Raw genomic sequence first — 25,372 nt, forward strand, 5'->3', positions numbered from 1 at the left:
GTTAAAAGGAAAGGTGATGGTGTAAACACGCACCCGTTCAAGCTTTGTGTTGCAGGCGTCAAACTCAAAATAAGTGAATACTTGCAAAAAAAAAGTGATCGTTTGAACATTAAATATCTTGTTTTTGGAGTGTGTTCAGTTACATTTCAGTTAAACAAATGTTTAACTGAGATGTTTTTGGTTTTACACATCATCCCAACTTTATTGGAATTGGGGTTTGTAAAATATCGTATATCAATTAGCATCACACACCCTAGTTTAGTGTAAAATTTGAAAGATGTTCATCCTAAAATGCACCTGAAGCACGAAACTTAATCTGGTATTTCTCATAAAATCTGTTACTGTTCTGCGAAACAAAATTCCATATAGACACCAATAACATTACAGTATTTATTTATTCAATTAATTGTTTTCCCCCTTTTTCTTTTTTTCTTTTTCAACAAACTTCACAACAAACGTTTGTTTCTTTAGCCGCCTGCTCACATAAATTTGGATTTAATAAATATTCACAAAATAATCCAGTATAGATACAAACTGAAAAATGACAAGGCTGGATTTTTTTGTTTACTGGAATTTTAAACAACTGAAGTCATGACAGTCTACATCACATCACTCTGAAACAAACACAGGCTGAGTCAATATTGATATTAATAGATTCCTTTTGGCCTGGAGAATGAATTTCATAGGCTGGCACTGGAAGAAATACTCGGGTACACATCCATTTACTACATTTTGCACTTGGTTAAAAAAAGCAAAACAAGCCATGGCTCATTTTCTGCCAATGATTGTGGAAGAGAGCAGCATGGGGGAGCATTTGTGGGTCATGTCTTTCTCACAATCAAAGTTCTGGGCTTGAATTTCACCTCCAACTTTTCGATGTGGCGTTTACATATTCTAGCTGTGTATGCCTGGGTTTTCAACTACATTAGGTTCATGATTGACTCAATCAATGTGAATGTGACTGACGCTTGTTTTTTTGTTTTTTGGGGGGAGTTTTTTTGTCTCTATGCCCCGTGATTGGCTGGGAATCAGTTTCGGGTGTTCCCAACCTCTTGCCCAAAGTCAGCTGGGTGAGGCAGCAGCTCACCCAACACCCTGACCAGGATAAACGGAAAAAAAAATGGATGGATGAAATGCAGCATTGAGCATATGTGAGCAACACATATCACAAGATGAATTACCACAAGCATCCTGGATTGGCTATCATTCAGTAATGTTCCAAATGTCGAAGTACGTGACAAAAACACATGCCGAAAGATAGCTAGCGTTGTCAGAACTAGCCTAAATCTCAAGTACCTAATCATTTCGTCCACCCAAATGAAATTCATGATTGAATGATTGGGCATTCTTCCAGGAACGACGCTTCCCCATCAGCAGCGGCTGTCTGAAGAAGGACCGAGTGAAAATCGGATGTGGTTCAAATGGCACCTTAAGGAGCGGATGTTTGCTCATCTTGTGATTGGCTGCGGGGCAAAGGGGGGAGGTTCTGCTGGGTCATGGGAGGACCCATGGAGGGAGGCGGAAGGCCATCAGGTGGTGGAGGCCGCATCGGGGGCCCATATGAAAGCGGGTGAGGAGGAGGCGGAGGTCCGCCGCGAGCGAACCGAGGAGGGAACATCATCCCTGGCCGAGGAGCCCACACTAGAGAGGGAAAAAAGTGGAGAGAGTCAGCCTCGCAAACTCGGTTCACAATGATAGTCCAAGAGGAAGATGATTGCTCACTTGGCATCATGGGAGGTCCTCCGGGCCCTCTGGGAGGGAAGAAATCAGGCGGTCCGAAGGGTGCTCTTCGAGGAAATGGGCCATCTATGGGGCCCATTGGCGGTCCGGAAGGTGGTGCCGTCCCCCTTCTTAGAGGAGGAGTCCTTCGATCACTGGGAGTAGGCTGATGAAAAACGACAAACATCACAAAGCTTGCAGAGATTGAATTCACACTTGGAATTTCCTATGTAGTACAGACACAGAAACAAACCTCTTGATGATCATGCTCGGGTCCGAGGCTGTTTTCTCTGTTTGTGCCATCTGGAACGACCAAGACACACACAAGCGCACAACATGAATCCGCTGGGGAGGAAGCCCGCTTACAGCGAAATGAAAGGAGTGATCACCTGTTGTGTCTGCAGAGTGGATGGGTCCCAGGGGCCCAGAATTAGGAAGAGCTCTCGGATGGGGAAAAGGTGGACCTGGAGGCGGCAGAGGAGCCATCACTCCTGGGGGAGGACCAGGCCTCCTGTAAATTGGACCTCCGGGTTCAGGGAACATATAGCCTGAGGAAGAGCAAACGAAATGGAAGTAGACAGCGAGAAGAGATTTTAATCATGGGATTTTTCAAAGTCAGGCATTTGGGGAGATCGACAGACTTTCGACACTAAATACAACACAACACAATACACACATGCTGCTGCCATGCTATCTTTGAAATTCATAAAGGCTCAAAAAGTTACCACTACGACGAAAGACGTGCCGCGAAATTCATCCATCCATATTCTGATCGACTTTAACCTCACAAGGGTCGCGGGGCATGCTGGAGCTTATCCCAGCTGGTTTTGGGCAGTCGGCGGGGGACATCCTGGACCGGTTGCCAGCCAATCGCAGGGCACACAGAGACGAACAACCATTCGCGTTCACACTCACACATTGGGACAATTTGGAGTGTTCAGTCAGCCTGCCCATGCATGTTTTTGGAATGTGGGAGGAAACCGGAGTACCCGGAGAAAACCCACGCAGGCACGGGGAGAGCATGCAAACTCCAGGAAGGCCAGGCATGGAATTGAACCCTGCACCTCTGAACTGTGAGGTGGGATATGCTGCTTTCATGGAGAATTAAGGAAATCAGAACATATTGGGAGGATTACACGACATTCCAGAATGTCCTGATCCTTTCTAAAACACACCTTGAAGGGGAAATGGCCCGGGGGCTCCCAGTGGGGGTCCCCTGCGATCTCTTTCCCACGAAGGAGAGATGGAGCCGCTGTCCGAGTGCGCGCCTCCACTCTGCTCGAGCTCCCCGTGGGCACCAGGCGGCTCGACTGGACCACGAGTTCCTGGAGAAACAGCCATGGCAGAACATGGCACAAGGTCGCCGTGAGGACAAGCGGACACAATTGCGTGTTGAGTGGAAGGAAGGAGAATCAGCTGGGAAAAAAAAAATTCTTAAAACAGAGTTTTAGGCAATTCAGCCAAAATAAGGAATACAGTCAAACCTCGGTTTTCGAACGTCTCTGTTCTCGACCAAATCGGTTTTCGACCAAAAACTTCGAGTTTTTTATGCCTCGGATGATGACCGAATTTCGGTTCTCGAACAAACTGAGCGCACTTGAATGCGTCACTTGACTCCTCTCGCCTTCCTTACGAGGAAGTGACGCGTCCTCGTTTAGCGTTCCATGGTGAACAGACGTGTTCAATAAAGATTTTTTTTTTTTAAAAAAGAGCGTGGTTTCAGTTTTCGAACAAATCGGTTTTTGAACAGCCTTATGGAACTGATTATGGTCGAAAACCGAGGTATGACTGTAATCAGTTCCATGAAAAAAATCCTTGCAAATGTAGCGTGCTTCCAGCTTCGGCATCTGATCAAACTTGAAGCATACATGTAATGATCGCAAAGCATCCATTTGTTAAATTCTCAAAAACTTGTCTTTCATGACAAATGGCTGCAAGAAAGTTTCGTTTAATGTACAAGCGTGTATGACAACATCCCATCGGCTCTTTGCACATCACCTCCTACATTGCTAAAACATGGCTTGGTCTTTTCTAATTTGGAAAAAACATTCTGTCAGGAACATCACCGTGGGACAGTTATTGCCTATACACACACTTGTATATTATCTACGTATGAGTTTGTATGTAAGAATTTTTCATACCGCTCAATTACACAACATAATTATCACTCTATAATCAAAACTATTCAAATCTATAATCATAAACTGCTTTCAATATATATTATTTCATCAAATCAAAATGCTTTTATCACCATGATGTGCGTTTACAATTGGTTGGGATGATTAAACAACTAAATATTGATTCGTGTTCATATCATGAATGATTCACTTGTTATATGATAATCCTCCAGTAGGATTTTCAGGACTTTCTTCACAAATTTACACTTTTTAGCAAGAACAATATTCAAAATCTTTGGCAGTGAATATTAGGAGCTGAAGCTATCGGATAAATGTAACAATTTTAAAAAGCAGGACAAAGTGGGTGAAATGACATAAATCTCCTTTAGTCAAAATTGAATTAAAGGCGGGCTAACTGTACATTGAGGGGGTGACTGTGTTTGCCTTGGGCCCCAACTAGCTACGGCCCTGAAACTGAGCCAGCGATGTCACCAGCAGCCTGACAACAGAAGTGTGATTAGCACCTCGTGCATTGATAAAGAAGGCAGTTTGTTGCCATAAGAGCTAATGTGAATTGCACGCCACATTGGGCTTCGACTCTTCTCACGTATGTCACGGTAATATGCTTCAATTGGGCAAAGAATTTTGACAAATATCTCTGTCTTGCCCAAGGACACCTCGGCCATGTGTCCGGGGCATAGGGTCTTGAACTGGGATCTCCCCGGCAGCATGTCACAATCTTAACTACTTGATCACGACTGTCCACATTGTCGATTTTGTTTGAATTTTCCACTGCACAGTGGAGAAAAATGCTGTCATCAGCACCATAAAATATTTGGAATCCAAATGTAAAGGCAATTTTTAGGTATCATTTTTTTTATCTTTGGACAAACTGATTTATCCTTTTAATTTATTTTTTTTTCATGCAGTGTCCTGTAAAGGAATACAGGGGTTCTGGGACTTCGACATTGCTGAGAAATACTTGGTTGCTAAAACTGCTTTTGGATTTGGATGACAATGTGGACATTGAAATCCAACAATATTCATGCTGTTGTGACTGTTGCTCTTTGGAGGAGCGAGTCAGGGTGGAGGGAGGGGGGGGGGGTCATCGCTTTTTAAAGACGAGTATTCTGCTGTTTACTCAAGACTATGAATGAATACACGAATGCCATATTGCACAAAGCTGGAGAAGTGTGAATTGTATTAAATGCAGTGGATACGACCTCACAGCATTGTGCCTAGAATCCATTTCATGCTAGCCCAGTAATATACAATAATAGTGGTCAGATGAATGGCATTTGGAATTTGGGAGTGAGTGAAGATTTGTTAAATTTGATTGGCATTGTCAGAGAGGTTTTAAAGTATATTCAATCACAACAAATGTTTTGTTGAATGAATACCTCTCCGACTGGGTCGCTCAAAAGTAAACAATTATGCTTGTAAAGGCAGAATACTTGCTACAGCCCTTGTATGGGGTGTTGTTATGTAGTTAAAGTGGCCATATTTTCAGTGTATTTGGGGACACCTACCTCTAGGTGACAGTCTGTTTAAAGGTCCTTCAAGAAGTGTGGGAGGCGAGAGTAAAGCTCGGTTTTCAGACGCAGGTCGACCCAGAGGAGAAGGACCAAAAGGCAATCTTTCAGCTGGAAGAGCAGAACAGCTAAACCTGAGTTAAACATCCAGGACATCTTGGCCGAGGATTTACAGACGGACAATATTGTTGGTACACCTCTAGCAATGAAAGAGAATCCCACAGTGGTCACAGAAATAAACATGGAACTGACAAATACAGTTTTTTTTCTTCATGAAAATCAGACATTGCTTTTGAAATGTGGTTCAAACAGGTATGGATAAAAATGATGGTACCCCAGGAAAAGATGGAAAATAATTTTACTATGGGGACATGTTCAACCAAGATGTGTCCTCTAATTACCATGACTGGAATCATCAATCTTGTAATCAATCAGTTGGCCTATGTAAAGGGTAACAAGGGACTAAGACAGGGACCGGAAGAAGCAAACGTGAAAGCTGTCTCGGGATCAGAAGAAAAACAAAAGAAATACACTATAGTTCAAGTTACAATGAAGAAGAATTTTATTCACATCACAGAAAAGATTTGACGTGCATCGATTTTCCTGAAATAAAATTCAATAAAATAAAGAGGCGTCCATCTATTTTCCGATCCACTTATCCTTACAAGGGTGACAGGGGGTGCTGGAGCCTATCCCAGCTGTCTTTGGGCAGTAGGTGGGGGACACCCTGAACCGGTTGCCAGCCCAGAAGAAGAAACATCCGCACTCACAATTACACCGTGGGACAGTTTAAAGTGTTCCATCAACATGCCATGCATGTTTTTGGAATGTGGGAGGAAACCGGAGTACCCGCAGAAAACCCACGCAGGAACGAGGGGAACAAGCAGACTCCACACAGGAAGGCCGGAGCCAGAATCAAACCCTGCATCTCTGGACTGTGAGGACGACGTGCTAACCAGTCAAACACCGGACCGCCCATAAAGGCGTATCGTATTGTGTCAATAAATAAATGACAGTGACATTTCCACTGTCTGTTGTCAATATGCAATTACACTTCAATCTTATATGGCTAAAAAAAAAAAAAAGCCTGTTCTCAGGTCACGCGCGCCACGCCTAGCATCGCACGATTTGACAAGAGGGACATTGAGGACACGGCAGTTTCAAAATAAATTACTTAAAAAATGTGAGACAGGAATTTGCCAAACTGATGTTAACAAGCCACAAAGCTTTTGGGAGAATGTTCTATGGACAGGCAAGACACACAAATTTCTTTGTATGATGAAAAATGCGAAAATGCCGCACACTCAGAACACACTACTGTTCCTACTGTGAAACATGGAGGAGGGTCTGTTATGTTCTGGGGCTGCTTTGCTTCATCTGACACAGGGTGTCTTGAATCTGTGCGCGGTATAACGAAATCTCAATACTGAGATATTCGACAGAGAAATGTGCTGCCCAGTGTGAGAAAGCTTGGTCTCAGCCGCAAAAGGATAATGGAACCAAAACACACAGCTACAAACAACCAAGAATGGTTAAGGGCAAAACATTGACCCATTCTGAAGAGGCCTTCTATAAGCTCTGATCGAAATCCTTTTGAACAGCTGTGGAAGGAACTCAAAAACATGCCACCCTTCAAGCCTGAGACAACTTCAGCACTTTGCTCATGAAGAATGGGCTGATATCTGACGAGAGGTGCACAAGTCTCACAAAAATTAACATAGATCGTCTGATTGCAATGATTGCCTTTATAGGTTGTGCAACAAAATATTACGGGACTAGTACCATCATTTAGATCCAGACTTGCTTAATAAGTTTTATTTATTTGTTCTTTTAGTATTTCTGTTGAACTACAATTTAAAAGCAACATCTGATTTTCATTGGTTCATTTTCATTACGTTTGTCTTTTATTTTCAGAGGGGCACCAACAATTTTGTCAAAGCGTGCATAATACTGAGTTCTACTTTGTATGGGTGTTTATGCTGACCTCGGAAAGGTAAAGGCCTGGCCACGCTGTCCAAGGTGAATGGCTCTCTATCGAGGGCATCCAACTTAAACTGTGTGTCTGTAAGCCTGTAAACATACAAAATTAAAGTTAACAGGGAAAACGTTACCATGTGATACGTACATTATAAAAACTTGAAAAACAAGAAAGAGAGGGGAGTGTGGTGTAGCGGGTGATGGTGAAGGTGGCTTGCGTGGGTTCATTGGTGATGCATACTTCTGCCTGAGGAGGGCGTTTTCTCTCTTGATGTCTGATAGTTCTCTGTCTGCTGCCCGTGCTGCAAGCTGCACCAAAAAAAAAAAAAAAAAAAAAAAGTCCATCAGAGACATTCCTCATGTAAATGCGGATCAGTTATGGCTACAGGACAATCTACGGTAAGGTGCATACAAGAATATACTGTATTTTCCGCACCAAAAGGCATACCGAAAAGCCTTCCATTTTCTTCAAAGCTCACAGTGCGCCTTAAAATCCGATGCGCCTTGTGTATCGTCATTACGGTAATATGTCAACCCCAAAATGGCTCCTTGCTAGAGACCTGCTTACAACGCAGAGTTCAAACTTAAGGCAATCGGTTTCGCAGTTGAACACGGAAATAGAGCAGCGGTAATAGAGTTCAACGTTAACGAGTCAATGTTATAACTTGCTGTTGGTTAAGTGAACGGTGTCGCTGCTTTATTAAGTAAGTTTTACTGACATCTGATCGTCGCTATATAAATCGAGGTCTAGTGTAGCGTCTGTTGGCATTTCCTTGAGCGTAGCTCCATCTAGTGGATGCATTGTAGATTGCATCTTATAATGCGGTGCGTCCAATATATGAAAAAAGTTTCAAAATAGGCCGTTCATTGAAGGCCTCATAATCCAGTGCGCCTTTTAGTGTGGAAAATACGGTATTTGACCTCCATTCGTGGTAAACAATCACAACCACGTCAAGAGCAACAGGTAGTTGATGAAAGTTTAAAAATGCACCATGGTTTGGCAGATTCTGGAATACAAACCCAATTGTTGTGAGCCTTCTTCTCATGGGCTGATATCTGGGTCTGATACGACTGCTTGGTTTTCTCCAGCTCCTCCTCCATCTCCCCGGCCCGAAGCCTGAAGAGAGAGAGGCGTGTTGAACGTCCACACATTTGACTACGTTTCAAATAGACTTTGCAGGACTACCTACTTGTAGTTGTTGAGTTCTTCCATTGCCAAAGCAATGTTTTTATCAGCTTTATTCAATTTGTCTTCTTTCTGCAGACGCTCCTTTTCCTCCACTGTCAGCAACCTGCACAAAATAGAAAAAGTCAATGAAAAAAAAAAATACTCTTCAACAAATAAACTGTAGTGTCACTACCTGTGTAGTTTGAGCTCATTTTCTTGGTACATTTCAGTCATAATCTGGAGTTTCTGTTGCAGTCGCTGAACCTGAGCAGTGTTAAAGCGAGGCAAATTAAGAGAGAATTTTACAAGAGCAGACACATTTGGGTTGAGTTTAACTACCTGTTCGTTGTAGTGCTCAGTGTCGGCTTGCATAGACAATCGCTCATTCTCCAACTCCTTAATGCTCACTACAAGAAAATGCAGTGGAAATTCAAGACTAGAAATATACAATAGCCTCATTGTCTCACCATGTTGTCATGTATCAGACATTTCAGTGATCTATCCTGCTGTGACTTTAAGCCCCAAATCAATTCCAAAACTCATGACACTACCCCCTGTCTGTTTCTGCAAAATTGCTAAATCAGAAACCTAACAGGAGAATTTGAACCACAAATTCCCTGCAACAAATTAAACATGAGTTCAGGCCATTGAACTGTACACTGACTGCTTTGTTCTGCAGCAGGATGAAAAGGTACCAGTAATTATTAAAATGGAAGCATGCCAATTGGTTGAAAATATTTACATCGTGTTTTGATTCCCGTGATTTGTTATTTTGTCTCGTTTTAGTCCATCACGTGATATCATGTTCGAGTTCAAACAGAAGCGAGATGTCATTTGCCCATTTGGTTTTAATTACCTGCCGATGCCCAAGTATGGGATCGGGACTCGGTAACGTATTGAGAAAAAAAAAAAAGAGCGTGCATCTTTTTTTGGGGGGGGGGGGCACATTGTTTTTGTCCTCAAAATCTGTGGGTTTTTAGCATTAAAATTGGATGAAATACAGGAACTATAGCCATGGCATTTACGCTAAGCAAATGTTAACTTTTAAACCTAATGCACATCAATATGGAGGACGCGTTATAAAAATTTATTTTCATCTAAGTGCCTGGGGACAACGCAAATGGCACCGATTTGGTGTAAGCACCCAAATAAGCTTTTAGATGGGATGAGGGCATTCTCCGCTAAGAGTGCATTTGATTTGTTCAATGCTAACTTCTCTGCGAATTTCTCCATTGTGAGACAAATAAAGGTTTTTCTTCTTCTAAACTACACATTTACATCGATATTTAAAAGCTTGTACAGGCTAAAATTAAGAGTCCAAGCAGCTATAAACATGTTCGTGTCTGTGTTTTTATGTATTTTTTATGTAACTTTTTTTTTCTTTTTAAGTAAACATCAGGGGTCAACAATATGATGCCCGCGGGAACCACAGAGCCCCCAAGGTCTACATAAGCAGCCCACAGGGCTGTTCTAAAAAATTTCGAGGAATGCTGTAGAGGTGATCATTTGACAACGTGAACCCTGGCAGTGATTCATTGAAATAAAGTGTTGACTATTGATGTTAACGTTTCACAATTACTGGAAGAAATCTTTAACATGCTGTTAGCAACACAATATTATTAAAAATAATTTTAGCAAAGGAGTTGTTTCAGAAGTGTGTATCAAAGTGGTAGCCCCAATGCTATCATCAGCACCCAAGAAGTAGCTCTCAGTTTCAAAAAAGGCTTGGCAACCCCTGTTTTTGAGAGCGACAACTAATTGGCTGAGAACAGGAAATTGCTAAATGTCTGAATGCGTAAGTTATCGGGGTAGCGGTAGGCACAATAAATCTTTGAAATGAGAACTCACCTTCTAGGTCCTCCTTAGCTTTGACTTCGTCATTAAGTTTGGCAAACACTCTGTCCTTGTCTTCATCAACTGATTTGAGGTCTGCATTGAGCTACACAGACAAATAATGACACATTTGTGTTATCCAGAAAGGTTTACTCTTGATTGGGTCAATCATAAGTCTCAAACATGTCTTCAGATCAATTGTCCTGATTACGGCACCCTGTGACATCAGCAGTAATATGCAGTCCACCCGACAGCATATAAAGTCACGGAAAAATGATACTTGAGTAGAAGTACGAGTATATTTACAGAAAATCACTTCCATGCAAATGAAAGCCACATTGCAGAATATTACTTCAATAAAAGCGTTTGACATTTACAATAGTGATGTATGTAGTGTATACATTTTTTTTTTGTTTAAAGTATGTACTGAAGTATTGGAAGTACAATTAATTTAAAAAAGTGAGCGGTTAGATTTGTGATTATGTTTTTCTTTTAAGAAAAAAAAAATATTTCTATTACTTTTAATTGATGTATTTATTTATTTTGTTTACTGCATCGCTGGCATCTGCAAGTCAAACTCTGGAAAGAGCAACTGACAAAGAGATGCGCATGGGCCCAGAGAAAGACTTCCAGATTACCTGCGTCTCATTTTCATGAACTCACTTGACCAGTAACCCTACCAGATACACTCCATCCATTTGGTGCTCTGCAGTTCAGGCATTAAATCAACAAATCGGGGGATTTTATTTTGAAGTAAAAAAAGATGTTTAGGGGAAATGTATCTGAATAACGTATACATGCTATTTAGGAAATGTAGTGGTGTAAAAGTGAAAAGTTCCACAAATATAAATAAAGTCAAGTACAGATTCATGAAAATTGTACTTCATGAAGTATTTGTGTTCTGTAAAATTACAAGAATGCCAAAATGTGCTTCAGTCTAGTCGGTTTTTTACCTTAGCAGCATAAATAAGCTTTTGGACTTTCTGGAGATGGATTTCAGAATTGGTTCCGTCTACTTTTCCATTCCTCTCTGCTCTTCCTGTGGCCCCCTTAGATGCGTCACCTCCATCTTCCTCGAGATCGGCATCCCAAGCTTTCATCCCCAGCAGCCGATCGGTGAGGGACTGAAAGCAAATGTGCTTGGTTCAAAGACTTTAGATGAAGCCAGTTTTGTCAGTTATTGGCCATGTCCAAGCAGTCATACCATTATGCGTTCATCCTTGTTGGCGACATCCTGCACCATTCCGCTGTGGGCCAATTCATACCTTCTCATCTCCTCCTCCAGCTCACTCACTCGCTCTGCCCATCCCTCCACCTGTTGGCTTAACTGCACAAGAAACAGACAGAAAAATATAAATGAATGACAGAGAGGAAACTGACCAATAGAAAGACAGAAAGGCACCGGCAGTAATTGAGATGGCAAGGGAAACACTGACATGACAGGAATGGGATGCCTCTAATTGCCCCACGGGGATAAATAAAGTTTTCTGAATCTGAATCTGAATATCTCTGTCTGCGTTACCTTATCAAGCCTATCGGCATCGAATGAAGAGCTTAAGAAGCACAGATTTTGTCTCACCTGTGTGTTGCTCTCCTTGAGCAGACTGTTTTCTTCTCCAGCTGTTTCTTGATTCCGCTGTAGTCTCTCACTGTTCATATCGTACACCTTAATGGTTGTTTGAGCCTTGGGAGGGGAAAAAGACAGAGTGGCGATGCATGAAAAACAGGAGGAACATTAGCGGGGGCGGGAACCTGAAGCTGTAGGCAGGACTGAAAGCAGAACACAACATAGAGCACACAAATTGATTGCAACTACTTTCAACATTGCTTATTGGGAAAATTCTGCTTGGACAATCAAAGATCAATCTCATAACGTTTTAGTGAAATGACATTTAAAAAAACATGTCTGGTAAGCCTATTTCTTCTGGCAGCCTTGAAAACAACTACATGCAGATACATAGAGATAGGGAGAGAGAGAGAGAGAGAGAGAGAGAGAGAGAGAGAGAGAGAGAGAGAGAGAGAGTGTCATACTTCACAGAACATAAACAGACAGATAGAGAGAGAGAGAGAGAGAGAGAGAGAGCTAGCGAGATAGATACAGTGTCATACTTCAGTTTACCCCTAAATGTCAGTAATCCTTCCTAGCCCTCAAAAATATTGTTTATGCACTTGGAAGTCAATATACCACTGTAGTGTATAAAGATGTTGCTCGACTTTTGGTATGTCTCATTTGACAGTGGTGTGAAATAATAATACTGCATCTTGGTGAAGAAACTTTTCCATTACCATTTTTTTTGGAGGGGACTGCTGATGAAAATGCTTAAAATTGCAAGGCCAAACAATGTGACTTTTGACCGCACAAATTTTGTCATATTATTCAAAATGTTTTGTCATCAGGAAATCTCTGAAAGATCAGTTTACAATTGTGCCAGCAGAGTGCTGACAAGAATATTTTATATGAGTTGTAAGATGGAAAGTCACCTGTTGTTCTTGTGACTGGAGCTCCTTGGTTTCTTCCTGTATTGTTTCCATGCTCTGCTCTAGGAGTGTGACCTTGAAGGAATTTAAATACAATAACATCACAAATAACATCACCTTCCTCCACCCTCGTTCTTCATCGGCTGTTCTTAACGCATTGTACGATCGTACCTTTTGTTCCTGTTCTTCTCGGTGTAATCTCTGCTGATCCAACTGATCCTTCAGTTCTTGTAGATTTTCTTCTAGTTGAGTATTAGCGAGGTCTAACTGTTGGGCTCTGACCTGGATGAGCCAGAAAGCACAAACGAGATTTGCAGAAGACTAAAAAGATCAACGGAAAAATTTGTACACTAATGACAAACGTGGCAAATACTTTCCATAACTCATTTACGGCCAGTATTTCAAATGAATGCTTGTAAAGCAATATAATCAAATGGCAACAAATTGGTTTGGATGATAAGAATGACAATAAAATATTTTCTGTTCATAAAGCTTTACCCGAGAGTAGTACGAGAATGTTGCTAACTGCAAAACCTACAAACAACGAATGTATTTCAAGTTATTGATACCAGCCCTCTCCAAGAAACATTTGCAGTCGATGGTCTGTGACACATTTTATAAACTCTGCCTTACCTCCAGATCTATTTCTTGGTTTTGAGCTGAGGTGCCACTTTCACTGAGCGAGTTCTCCAGCTCATCGTACTAAAAATAAACCATAAAAAGACAAATGAAAGAACTGTTTTTAAAGTTGAGTACGATGAATACAAAATTCAAGGATTACAAACATATTAAGAATCATCAAATTGCAACTAGAGTGCGAACCTCTTGTTGACATTTACTGAGAGTTTCTAGGACTTCACACTTTGCTTCAAGCAGTTGTGCAACCTGCTCAGCCATCCGCCACTCTTTACCTAGTAATGGTAAAATTAAGTATTTGGGGTACATTTGCAAGCAGTATTTTTTATTTAATATTTCTGTCCACAAAATAAGAGCACTGGCACTCAGAACAATTCAAGGAAGTGGAAACTTACGTCGATACAATCTGCTTTTGACCTGTGTTAAAATAGGGAAACATTATTACAGGACTGAATTTATCATTACAAGTATTGTTTTATGATCAAAATACCCAATCAAATATGGCATTTCAAATGTAAACCTAATTGATAATAGATAAAGATGTAAACACAACAATACAACAATCTATTATTTGTGTGTAGATGTGCTGCACACTCACAGAGCTGTAACATCTGCAACTGAACAATAACGTCACCAGCCCCACCAGACTGGAGATGATAATTAGTTCCCATGGGATTCCATAGAGGTCAGGCCCAGGCCTTATGTCATAAGGCAGTGATGACACAACCTGGAATGAGTGGTTAAAAAAATAAAAATAAAATAAAATAAAAACATTTCTCAGTGTAATTTTGCAAAGTGTTCATTCTAACCATCATGTAACCTCCTAATGTCAAATACCGCCTGAAGAGATCCCTGTAATGCAAGGTACAGCCATCTCTTTTGAGCAGAGCTTTATCTTACAAATTTGCTGAAAATCCATACTTAGCATTGAGAAAACATACATGATTCACAAAGTTAGGGATATTCTACCTTCGGGTGACATATCACGATGAACATAAAATGCACTCGAACTTTACGAAAGAAATCATGTTGACCTTTTCTAAACCTTTGAATGCACATGGCCAACAGCTTCATGTTTCAGTAATTTTTGCACAACCCACTCTTCTCCAACAAGGACCTGAACAGCAAAATTCACAAACAGGCTTTTGATCTGTGAATCAATACGTTTTCTGGTTCAAGTGCAATTCCTATTTAAACAGTCCTGACAGAATTAGACCAAAACGGCACCGAAAAATTCACCAACAGTATCTTGCCAGTTTGAGGCTGAAAGATGGATATTGTCAGATATAAGTTGCTACTGAGATTGGGCCATGAGCAGACTGTTACACGCAGACTGGACGAGTCACAGAAAGGCATAATAGTGGACATAAGTGGTAATAAAAATGAAATAAAAAAAAGACAACTGTAGGGAATTCAGCCATTCGGCTTCTCTGCGGAGAACACAAAGTTGTGCATGAAGTAGTGAATCAATTTACATTTGAACATTACATTCAACACTTAAGAGAAGGTTAAATTAAGTTCAGCTGACATGTTTACGGTGCATTTTAGGTTCACACTGTTAAAAATACACTGACGTAGTTAAATAAAATTGTTCCTTGCCTTCGCCTGTAGTTGACACGTTACGAAACAGCAATTATATAACATTAAACAACTAAGTATTCTTAATAAAACACAAACCAGTCGTATGTATGTTTGTTTGTTTACATGAGATTAACCTGTGCATAGCAATATATTTGACAAAAAAGGCTAACTATTAGCAACCACGTCTTTTTTTAATTCTACACAAACATTTCAAAAGGCACGATTCAACCACACACTGTACACGGAAAACTAGACTGCAACATGTCGTCAATGTTGTAATATGCAACACTGAAATATAATAAAACAGCATGCTCGATGACAGCCTTCGTCAGCTGTGTACCGCTAACAGGAAATGCTAACGAACCCTGCCACAAAACGTACATCTTTGACTTTCTCCACCGCGACGCCGTAATACGTCTCGACAGTCGACTGATAGTCCATCTCTCTGCTTCCTAAACCGTCACTTGACGAGTGTGCCGACATTCCCGACTTTGCTCATTTGGTTAATATCTTCGGAATATTAACCACAAAACACTATCATTAGAATTAGCCGGGTAAGCCGTGAGGCAACATCCTATCCACTGCCCAGAACGATGGACTAAACCAACCTACCTTTTACAAGGGTGAGAGGGTAATCGAAACGTGTTAACATTCTCCCATTTGGAGCAGCTTCACGCCGACTTTACTCACGAATAAAAATATATAGAAAAGTTAAAATTAGAATAACACACTAATCAATCAAAATAATCTTTACTCACTTGTACAGGTTCCATAAAATATTTGAGTACCCTACTTTAATAAACGGCTCACCCGCAACGTCACCAATTGTAAAATGCCACACTGGCAGATCCGAGCGCTTTCCAAAAGACAGAAACAGAAACAGGTGTCAGCTCCAATAAAGTATATGTACCATATGCTGACCGATAAATTGATCTGATGTTGTAGTTACACAAAATAGCTAGCTCCACCTGACCTTCACCTGACCGTAAAAAGGCTTGTCCATCAGCGTTAGTTCACTCGCTCAACTGTAAATTCGTGAAGTGAAAAATAACAATTTACCGAAACAGTTTTCCAGTCGTCCATTTCAGAATATCGCTAAGAAACATTTACGAGAGTAGTCTCTACAGTAATGTGGCTTGCATGTTGGCTTCAAGGTTGTCACTGAACCACAATGTCAGTAATGTTGACGGAGACAAACGAAACGGAACTACTGTCCATAAAACTGGGAGGGAGTTAAGAATTATAAGATCAGTTTCTTAAAGAAGTACAGCCTACGGAGTGGATCAAGAAAATCGCGAGCTTCTTCTGCAATGCGGGAGAATGCTGCACAGGGTACGGAACTGTCCGAATCCACGAATAACTCGTACCTTCATTTTAAGCCATTTGACGAAGTCCATTCCATGAGTCTGAGAGGATGACTGTTTCTGAATTCGATGAATACTATCCTGATTCTTCACGGTTACCCCTGGAAAAAAATACATGAGAATATTGTGTGGGCCCAAGAGCAATTTATATATGGAGTGCATTTAATACTAGAATACTACTGGATTAGACTACAGTATTCCATTTAAGTCGGGGACAAGGGTTAAACACGTCGGGCTGCGACCGTCCTGTAAAATACGGAATCGTCCTTTGGGAATTAAGTGTTGCGTCCCGTATTGTTTCAATACGGGACGGGGTTTGTTCCGTCTTTTCCTAATTGTACCATATGTGTCTGTCACACACAAACACTGAATTTAACAATAATGACTAAATAAAATAAAGCAAATATTGAAGAGAGCAACGTGTTTTTGGTGGGAGGTACGCAGGCCCTCCTGCGGAACAGCGAGCGTAGCGCTACGTGCGTCTGGTGCGTTCTCCTCTACGCTGTGCCAAATCCTGTCTGTCTACCTGCGTGCACGCAGTCAGCCCCCCTGTGCGCTGCCACTGCTCGTTATGATTTTTATCTATTAATGCGCTCATTGCACACTTAACACCAGCCCTTAACACTAGCCCTGATCGAGCACCAAAGAGCACATAAAGGGGTTAAGGAAGAGGATTGCACTTTGTCCTATTTTTCGCATCTTTTCATTTGGGTTCACACAAGTGTTTAATTTGACTCTAGTTATCTTTATTGTAGTTATCTTATTATAGCAAAAGTGTCCCCAAACAGTCTTTGTTACAGCTGTTACAATACTCTACAGAATATGCATGTAATACTGTATGCTCAAGTTCAGCCGAATTTATTCAGCCTTGAAAATTTATACACACACAAGTTGACGAGTGTTTGATTTTTTTCTTCCTCTTAAAGTAAAGGTGTCCCCAGTTGTTACATTTGTAGCACTTTATAAGCTATTTAATTTAAGTATTGTCCTCTTTCAGTAAAAGTGTCCCCAGACAGGCTTTGTTTAATTGATGTATACAAAACAGTAGGCTATGACTATATGCTCAATTTCAGACTATTAAGTGTTTCATAATTGTTAAAAGTGTTAAAGTACAATATTTTGTTTAATTTACAGCACTTTTGACTAGCCTACAGGCTATGCTCAGGTTCAGGCTACTTGATCTACCAAAAAATAATAATAATGTTCATTGCTAATAAAGCACTTGAAACTTGAAATACGTTTAAATGCTTTCTTGACTTCTCCTTCCTGACTGACCACCAAGTGACCCCAGGGCCCAGAGGCTAATATGACATGTTCAATAATGTCAATTACATTGAAGCATTTTGTTTTTTCATTTTAAAAAATACATGGGATTCAATGCATTTCAGGGTTTTGGGGAGCCAAACCCTCAAATTTCTTTCACTCTCGTGGTTTTTGCCGCGACGCCGTCATGAGTGTCCCTTATTTCCAGATCTGAAAGGTGTCAACCCTAACCAGATAGCCTCCAATGACCCTGTGAGTAGCTGTTCTAAAAATAGTCCACCGTTGTTGGGACAATATGATTTTCTAAGAACGTTGTAGATGTGATCATTCGAACATGTAAACACTTGGCAGAGATTTATAGAAATAAAGTGTTGTACACTGACTTTTGTTTTTTTATGTTTCCTAATTATTATAAGAAATTAACATTACCATGTCTTCACATTACTGATTACTATTGACTCTTAACTCATTCAGTACCAGCCAATTCTAGACCCCCCCCTTTTTTATTTTACCCTAAGTCTTGGAAAAATTGAAAAAAAAAAGGATCTGGGGTTGAACGTGTGAAGTGTGAAAAGACAAATATGTCTTTGGGAGTGAATGAGTTTTAACAATAGCGTGTTGTAATAAAAGCATTACTGAAGGTAAAGGAGCACATTTGTTATTACAGAAGTGTATCTCAAACTGGTTCATTCACGCACAGGTGTCAAACTCCAGGCCCAGGGGCCAGATATGTCCCGCCAGGTCATTTTATGTGGCTCGCGAAAGCAAATCATGTGTGTCAACTTGCTAAAATCTGCACAGAAATGTTTTGTGTAATAAATAACGTTGAGATTTTGCAATAATGTTGTTACTCTGTTTACACTCACTTGAACAATAATTGAACAAACTATTATAATTGACTTTCAAAACTAGTAATCTATTAATTTGTTGTGTACCAATAATAATTTTGTGGTTTCACTGTCACAGCAGCCTTCGGAGGGAAGACGTAACTCCAAATTGGCCCGCGACTAAAGTGAGTTTGACATCCCTCGGTACCCAGGAAAAGTAGCTTTCATCTTCAAAAAGGTTGCTGACCTCTGGTCTAGAATATCAATTAACTTCTTTACTGCCCAGTAGTTTGTGTGTGACAGCCAGGAGGGGGTTCCAGCCATACCTTCCAGTAACTGTGGCGGTGTGGTCTGACTGTGAGACATCTTCTTAACATTCTCCTCCAGGGACATTTCTTCACTTCCTCTTTCATTATCATCTTCCTGATTTTTCTCCGGGCCTCCATCATTCTGTTCGTGCACCATCACCCCAACTGTCTCCGTAGTCTCTTTATCTTTGCTACTTGTAGAGCATGATGCACCAATGCAACTCGGCTGAGCTGTTTTCAGAAACACACGGGGTTACAAGGCAAATTAAAAGCAAACCGAATTAAGGAACTGAATGTGATCCAAGTGGCAGTTCTAACAGTCGAGATGATCTCTGAGGCAATGTACCTTGAGCGTTTGCTCGAGTGATGTCTGATTTTCTGGTGTCGAAAATGTCTCTCGCTCTTTTCAGCAGTATTTCTAGTTTCTGAATTGCAATTCTGGCTCCGGTCTTTTCTTTGTCCTCTTCTGGTGCGTCCGAGAGTCTCATGCTTGGAGGGAACAGTATTTCCCTGTGGTCGTGCAGAATTGCTTCGATATCCATCAATACTGATTCATCACGATCAACGTCTTCCGTGAAAACGTCCGCATGGCCAAGAATGTCATCCAATTTTTTCAAGTTCTTCTTCCCAAACAGATCAGTCAAAATACTTGTCTCTTGTGTGCTCATGTGGTCTTGGAGAGTCTTGTAGGTTTTGGACAAGGGGTTCGGTTGTTGGGGCTTTGCTGTGTTTGGAGGCAGATAAGTGGAAGGAGAAGTCTGTGTCGGGGATGGAGATGGCGGCTGGAAGTTTGTTTGCAAGTCTTTATCACTATTTGTTGTGGAGTCCAGCACATGTTTAGGACTTGGAAGGGTTTGTGGGTTCGACATCTCATTTGTTTTTCCATCAAACCCTGAGGGAGATTCTGTCAACTCTTTGGTTTTCATGATCGGCTTTTGGCTTGATGGAATAATGGCTTTTTTGAGATGGTCAAATTCTCCTCCACTTTCTATTGCAATGTCACTTTTTTCATCAAACTGATCTGTCTGATGGGAGGACAAACCAATTAGATCATGCTCAATGTCCTCTAGAGTGACCTCGGGGTCCTCTTGTGTTTTATCTGCTAAGAGAACATCTGTTAGTGTTGATGCATGATACAGAAGATTTGATCCATGGTCAAAAACGCGTTTTTCTCTCTCTCTTATGATTTCATCTTGTTCAAATTGAGTACACAGCTCATCCATACATTCGAGACTCTCCGTTTCCTCCTTAACATTCTTGCTATCCACAAAGTCACCAGCATTCTGCATGTCTTCACTTACCTTATGCTCCCAATTAAACTCTTGCTTTTCGTCTTCTTCGGCCTGCGCTAACTCCTCTTGGGTTCCCTCTCCTGAGTCCTCCACAAAGTTCCACTTGCTTCCTCCTTCTTTTCTGTTCTCTTCAACTTCTTTCTTAAGTATTACATTTAAATCGTCCTGGCGCGACTTATTCGACTCCTCTAACTGACCTGCCTCTTCCTGCTCCTTCATTTTTTCCGTCTCCATATTCTCCTCCTCTTCTAACTCTTCGACTGACTCGCCATCTTCTTCATACTTCTCCAACTTTCCCACCTCTTCCAGCTCGTCATCAGACGCTATCCCCTCCTCCTCCTCATGTTCTAAATCTTCTTGTATCTTGTCTTCTAACCCTTCTACTGACTCACCATCCACTTTATGTTTCTCTTCTTCGAACTTTTCCACCCCCTCCTGCTCCCTGTCTTCAAAGTCTTCTTGCTTATCACCTTCAAACTCTTCTCCTGACTCCCCACTCACGTCATACTTTGTCTTCTCTAACCTTTCCACCTCGTGCTGCTTTTGTCCGTCTGTAAACTCTTCTCCTTTCTCTGCCTTTAACTCCGCTTCTTCTGGCATCTTCTCCTCTAATGCCTCCACCATCTCCCCTTTGTCCCCCCTTTCCAACCCTTCCTGCTTCTCATCTTCAAAGTCCTCTACCTCTCTCTTCCGCATAAAATTCTTCAGTTTTCCGTCCTTATTGTCATCAGGCTCCTCCATTGTCGTCAGATTGTCCTGCTCTCTGAACATGCCCCACTTCAGATCGTCTAACTTCTTCTCAAATAACTGTTTCTGCTTCTTCTCTTCTATTTTGTCTACTGACTCATCACCCACTTCATGGTTCTTCTCCACCAACATTTTCATCTCCTCTTGCTTCTCATCTTCAAAGTCCTCTACTTTCTCCTTCTGCATTAACTCATGAACTTCTTCCTTCCTCGTGTCTTTTAACTCCTCCGCATTATGCTGCTTATCTTTCTTTATCAAGTGTCCTGGCTTCTTATGATGTAACTGCTCCATCTCTGTTAACTCTTCGGGCGCCTTAACTTGGAACCTTTCCGAGGTTGCAGGCTTCTCCCTGGATGGAAATTCCTCTGGGTGTTTCTCCTGTCTCTCCACAGTCTCTTTCTGCTTCGCTATCAGCGGAGAGTCTTCCTGTTCTGTCTTAATATCGTCCTTTTTCTCTTCCTCGTCCAATTCCTCATCTTCTTTCGATTCTTTCTCTTCTTTTTGGGGTGTAAGAGAAGATACCAAACTACTTTCTTTTAAAAAGTTGATCACAGATACGAATCTCCCTTGGAGGTAAGGGTGGTCCATATCCTTGGCATCTTGACTGGGTGTGCTCCCGTCAACGGAGCGTTTTTGTTTATCCTCTTGAGACCGATTTTCAAGTATTGTTTTAGCATCTCTTTTTTTCAAGTGATCTGAACCAAATTCAAGAGGTTTTTCTTCTTGTGTGTTATTGTCAGTAGCATTCCAGTGCTCTTGTGTCGCTATGTCTTTAAACTCTTCCTGACTCTCCTCTTCAAATTCCTCCTTTTCTATGACCTCCTCCATATCCTCCTGATTATCTTCTACATTCTTCTGCTCATCTGTATCTTCACTTTTCTCTTTGTTGTGAACTTCCTCCTTTTTGTCATCTTCCTCCGATTCTTTTACTTCAGTTTCAGATGCTGGAGAAGACCCACTTTCTTGCCCTTGACTTTGCTCTGCATACTCATCCGGCATAATAATGTCTTTATCTCTCCTTTCACGTTTACTTTCCTCATCGCTGACATCATCTATACATGATATGTTAAATTTGTCCACCACTTGTCCAACCTGATTTCTCAACTCACGGATATTCGCCTCCTCATCGCTATCTTTTGTGGAATCAATCTCACTCACCGACTGATCCACTGACCTCGACTCCGTGTAAGTGAGCACAGGCAATGAGGTGACATCATTCTTACGTACCAAAATGTCAAATGTGTTTTTTCCTTCCTTACCATTTGGAACAAGATTGATGTCCGTTCTCTGGTTTTGAGGAGGGTTGGCGTTTTGATCAACCTGAGATGTGTCGTCTGCCTCACTATCCTTGTTGTTAGCAGGTGTATCTTGAATATTAGAATCAACATGTCCTTGCAGAATGTTGTCAGACTGCGTGTGGGATTCAGTTCTGTCACCTTCATTGTAGTTTTTTCTGAAGGCTAAAATGTTGCTGATCCCCAAATCAAACCAAGAAGATGCCGTCTCTTTCACATCCACTTCTTCTGTACTAACTTGTATTGTCTCTTTGGTGTCCTGGTCATCCAGGCCAAACCCCAGTGTTGTTGACAGACCATTTGCAAGCCAACCCAATGTCCCCATGTCGTTGATTTTCTTCTCTTGTTCTGCTAGTGTTTCTATTTCAAGATGCAGCTTTCTGCTCCTGAAATTTTCTCCCGCTGCTGTTGTCACATCTGGTTCACTTTCATCATCATTCTCTTTGTCTGCAGAAGAGTCTGGTTTTTCATCGCCTCCAAAGCCAAGCCATCCAGTCATGGTCGAAGACTCAACAGTCTTTCTGTCCTGCTTTCCTCGGTTTTCATCGTTTTTGGCGGAATCTGATTTTCCTTCACTTCTTAACCCCAGCCACCCAGCCACTGAAGATGGGAGCAAATCTTCTCCTGGCATCAAACGTTTCTCGTGTACTTCAGCTGAATTTTCAGGTTCCTCCTTTTTTCCTACACCGAACCATCCTGTCACTGACGAACTGAGCCAGGAAGAGGTGGGGGACCCACCTTTTTCCTTCAGTTCCACAGCGGTTTCAGGGGATTCCTGTTTAGTCTTAGCTGCACCATTGTCCCGATTTTCAATCTCTTCTCTTGATGTGCTAAAAGATTCTGGAGTGGAATCTTTTGACATTCCAGCATTTGTATCGTCAGGGTGATTTCTTGTTTCAAGCTCCTCAGGGTTCTTCAGACCAGAGTCGTCGTCATCATCATCATCATTATGGTCATCATCATCATCATCATTAGTGTTCAAATGACTGGAGTCAATGAGATAGCCAAATTCATTGATACACAGAAAATCGGATTCCTGAATGAAAAGAGAATATGCAATTTAGATAGCAAAGGAGCACATTTCATACTTAACACTTCTAATGTTCGAAATGTATGATTACATCTTAATAAAAGTATATACCTGTGTTACGACTACTACCTCCTTGGTTGCATATGTCTGTTTCTCTTTTACAGCTTCTTTTGGAAAATATCCAAACTGTTTGTTCATCTGAAATCAGAATAAAGTGGTTCAATTATCCAGCTTGATTTAGAAATCAGAGCACAAGGGCAGCCTCTGTGATTTTTTTTTCCCTTGTCCATCCGGGCAAGGGAAAACGTCATCCAACATTTTTATTCATCATAACGTATCTGTGAGTTATGTTGAAAATCACATGTACATCAAATTAGAATTTATTTGGAGCCAGGAGAGAGGAAGAGACCAGGCCATAGTTTGAATGAAAGTGGTGAAGTTCTGATCAGATGATGGAGGGGTGTCCAAACTCAGTCCTCCAGGGCCGCTCTTGTGCCTGTTTTCCATCTCTCCCGGTTTCAACACACCTGATTCAAATAATCTGAATCGTTCTAATGCTGCTTCAGAGCTGGCTGATGAGCGGATCATTTGAATTGGGGTGTTGCAGACAGGAGAGATAGAAAGCAAGCAGCCCGGAACTGGACATGCCTGAGTTAATGCATGGAGCCCTTGCAACCAAAACACATGGCAAACAATCTACTATTCAGTCTAATTGTACACCAGTTGCCAAATTACAGGAAGGGCCATATCATTTTTATTTTCCTATAATGTATCTAAACGCATGTTAATGTTCAAACTGTGTGTACTGGTCAATTTTTTTTTTGTTTTTTTTTTTTTACATGTATCATACATTTACAGTTCGGATGTATTTAACTTTTTGAACAATGCATTTTCATGTAATATTTTATCACTTTTTGTTTTTAAACATGTATTTAGTTACTTTTTTAAACTTTTATGTGCAATACATTGTAATTGAATCTTTAGGTGTAGTTTTTTATTTTCTTATATTTAACGGCATGGTTAATGTTCAAACTGTGTATAATGTTACAATGGCTTACAATAATATCAAACGTACTTTAGGATGCCTCAATTTTGATGAACACTTTGACCTACTATGCTGTAGTATTTTACTGTTTGTCGTGAGAGTGGCTGGAGCACTGTTTTTTTTAGGTTGTACTCGGTGTACATTTTGGAGAACCCTCAATTTACGTTGCTTTGGAGTAGAAAATCATTATGGCTGGATTTGCAACCAATCTGTAATGACTCTTCAACTTTGACTGTTATTATAAGTGAATACTTTACAACACTCATTTTATGGATTCGTATAGTTTCTGAAAAGATTTTGTGGAACACACTGCCACGGAACCCACAGAAAGTTATAATATCGTGACTGCACTGTCGTCTCATATCTTACCTACATATATCTCATATTAAACCAACTTCGCATCACCAGACCATTCTTATTTTGAAATGTAGGTGATGATATATAGTCAAACGTACACTGCCTGCCCAAAGATGGCTCCTCTTTCCAGTCAGTTTGTGGTACACAAAGATGGTTTCTCCTTTCCGGAAGCTCAAGAAACGACAATCCTTTCCATGGTGGTCCCTGACTGCCTGTACCCTGCTCATTTGACCTAAACACAAAGTACAGACAAATGAAAACATACATTTTTTTTTTTTTTTTACAAAACTCTCTCTCTCTCTCTCTTTCTCACACACACACACACACACACACACACACACACACACACACACACACTTGATATCATAGTAAGCCATAAGGAGCCTTTCAAATAAAACAAAATTGTGCATTTTTTATTGAGTATACAGTGTAACATTTAAAACGTTAGTTCGGCCTACTGTCCAACTTACTTTCGCACTGTGAATCTCCGCAGATCTTGAAGTCAGACAGTAATCCACCGCTCAGTTGTGGCCAAAGCACAAAAAACAGGCTTGTACTCATAATAGCAGCCTGTGAAAGAGCCATTCTTGATGTTTCAATGAGAATACGTCAGGCGAAAACAGACGCTTTTTTGAGAAATGATCTCAACCAGTTGCCGAAAAGCTGTGCTTAACGCTCAAAAAGGAAAGAGCCGCGATTAGATCTTCGCACAGGATAATCATTAACGTTGCAACGAAATTATAATTACATCCCAGGTGTGTTTGTTTCGTTGTCATGGGTTCGATTCTACTAAAAAACAAATA

At 41.0% G+C, this 25,372-nt stretch overlaps 1 protein-coding gene across 1 annotated transcript; it reads right to left on the minus strand.

The window, feature by feature from the left end:
- Nucleotides 1-376: 376 nt before the first annotated feature.
- mia2 (MIA SH3 domain ER export factor 2) lies at nt 377-25,213 on the minus strand. The gene is made up of 28 exons (XM_019881687.1): nt 25,040-25,213; nt 24,668-24,801; nt 23,279-23,365; nt 19,150-23,173; nt 18,822-19,034; nt 16,409-16,506; nt 14,059-14,187; nt 13,856-13,877; nt 13,647-13,735; nt 13,458-13,526; nt 12,996-13,106; nt 12,828-12,899; nt 11,926-12,030; nt 11,551-11,673; nt 11,300-11,470; nt 10,362-10,452; nt 8,853-8,920; nt 8,707-8,777; nt 8,536-8,637; nt 8,366-8,462; nt 7,587-7,654; nt 7,353-7,438; nt 5,366-5,479; nt 2,895-3,044; nt 2,109-2,267; nt 1,973-2,022; nt 1,723-1,885; nt 377-1,641 (listed from the first exon to the last, which is right to left on the minus strand). The coding sequence occupies exons 1-28, from the start codon at nt 25,152-25,154 to the stop codon at nt 1,430-1,432; spliced, it is 6,993 nt and encodes a 2,330-aa protein (XP_019737246.1). The 5' UTR covers nt 25,155-25,213; the 3' UTR covers nt 377-1,429.
- Between the last annotated feature and the right edge of the window lie 159 nt (nt 25,214-25,372).

This window comes from Hippocampus comes, unplaced genomic scaffold (genome assembly GCF_001891065.2).
Source record: "Hippocampus comes isolate QL1 unplaced genomic scaffold, H_comes_QL1_v1.1 scaffold356, whole genome shotgun sequence".
NCBI lineage: Eukaryota > Metazoa > Chordata > Actinopteri > Syngnathiformes > Syngnathidae > Hippocampus > Hippocampus comes.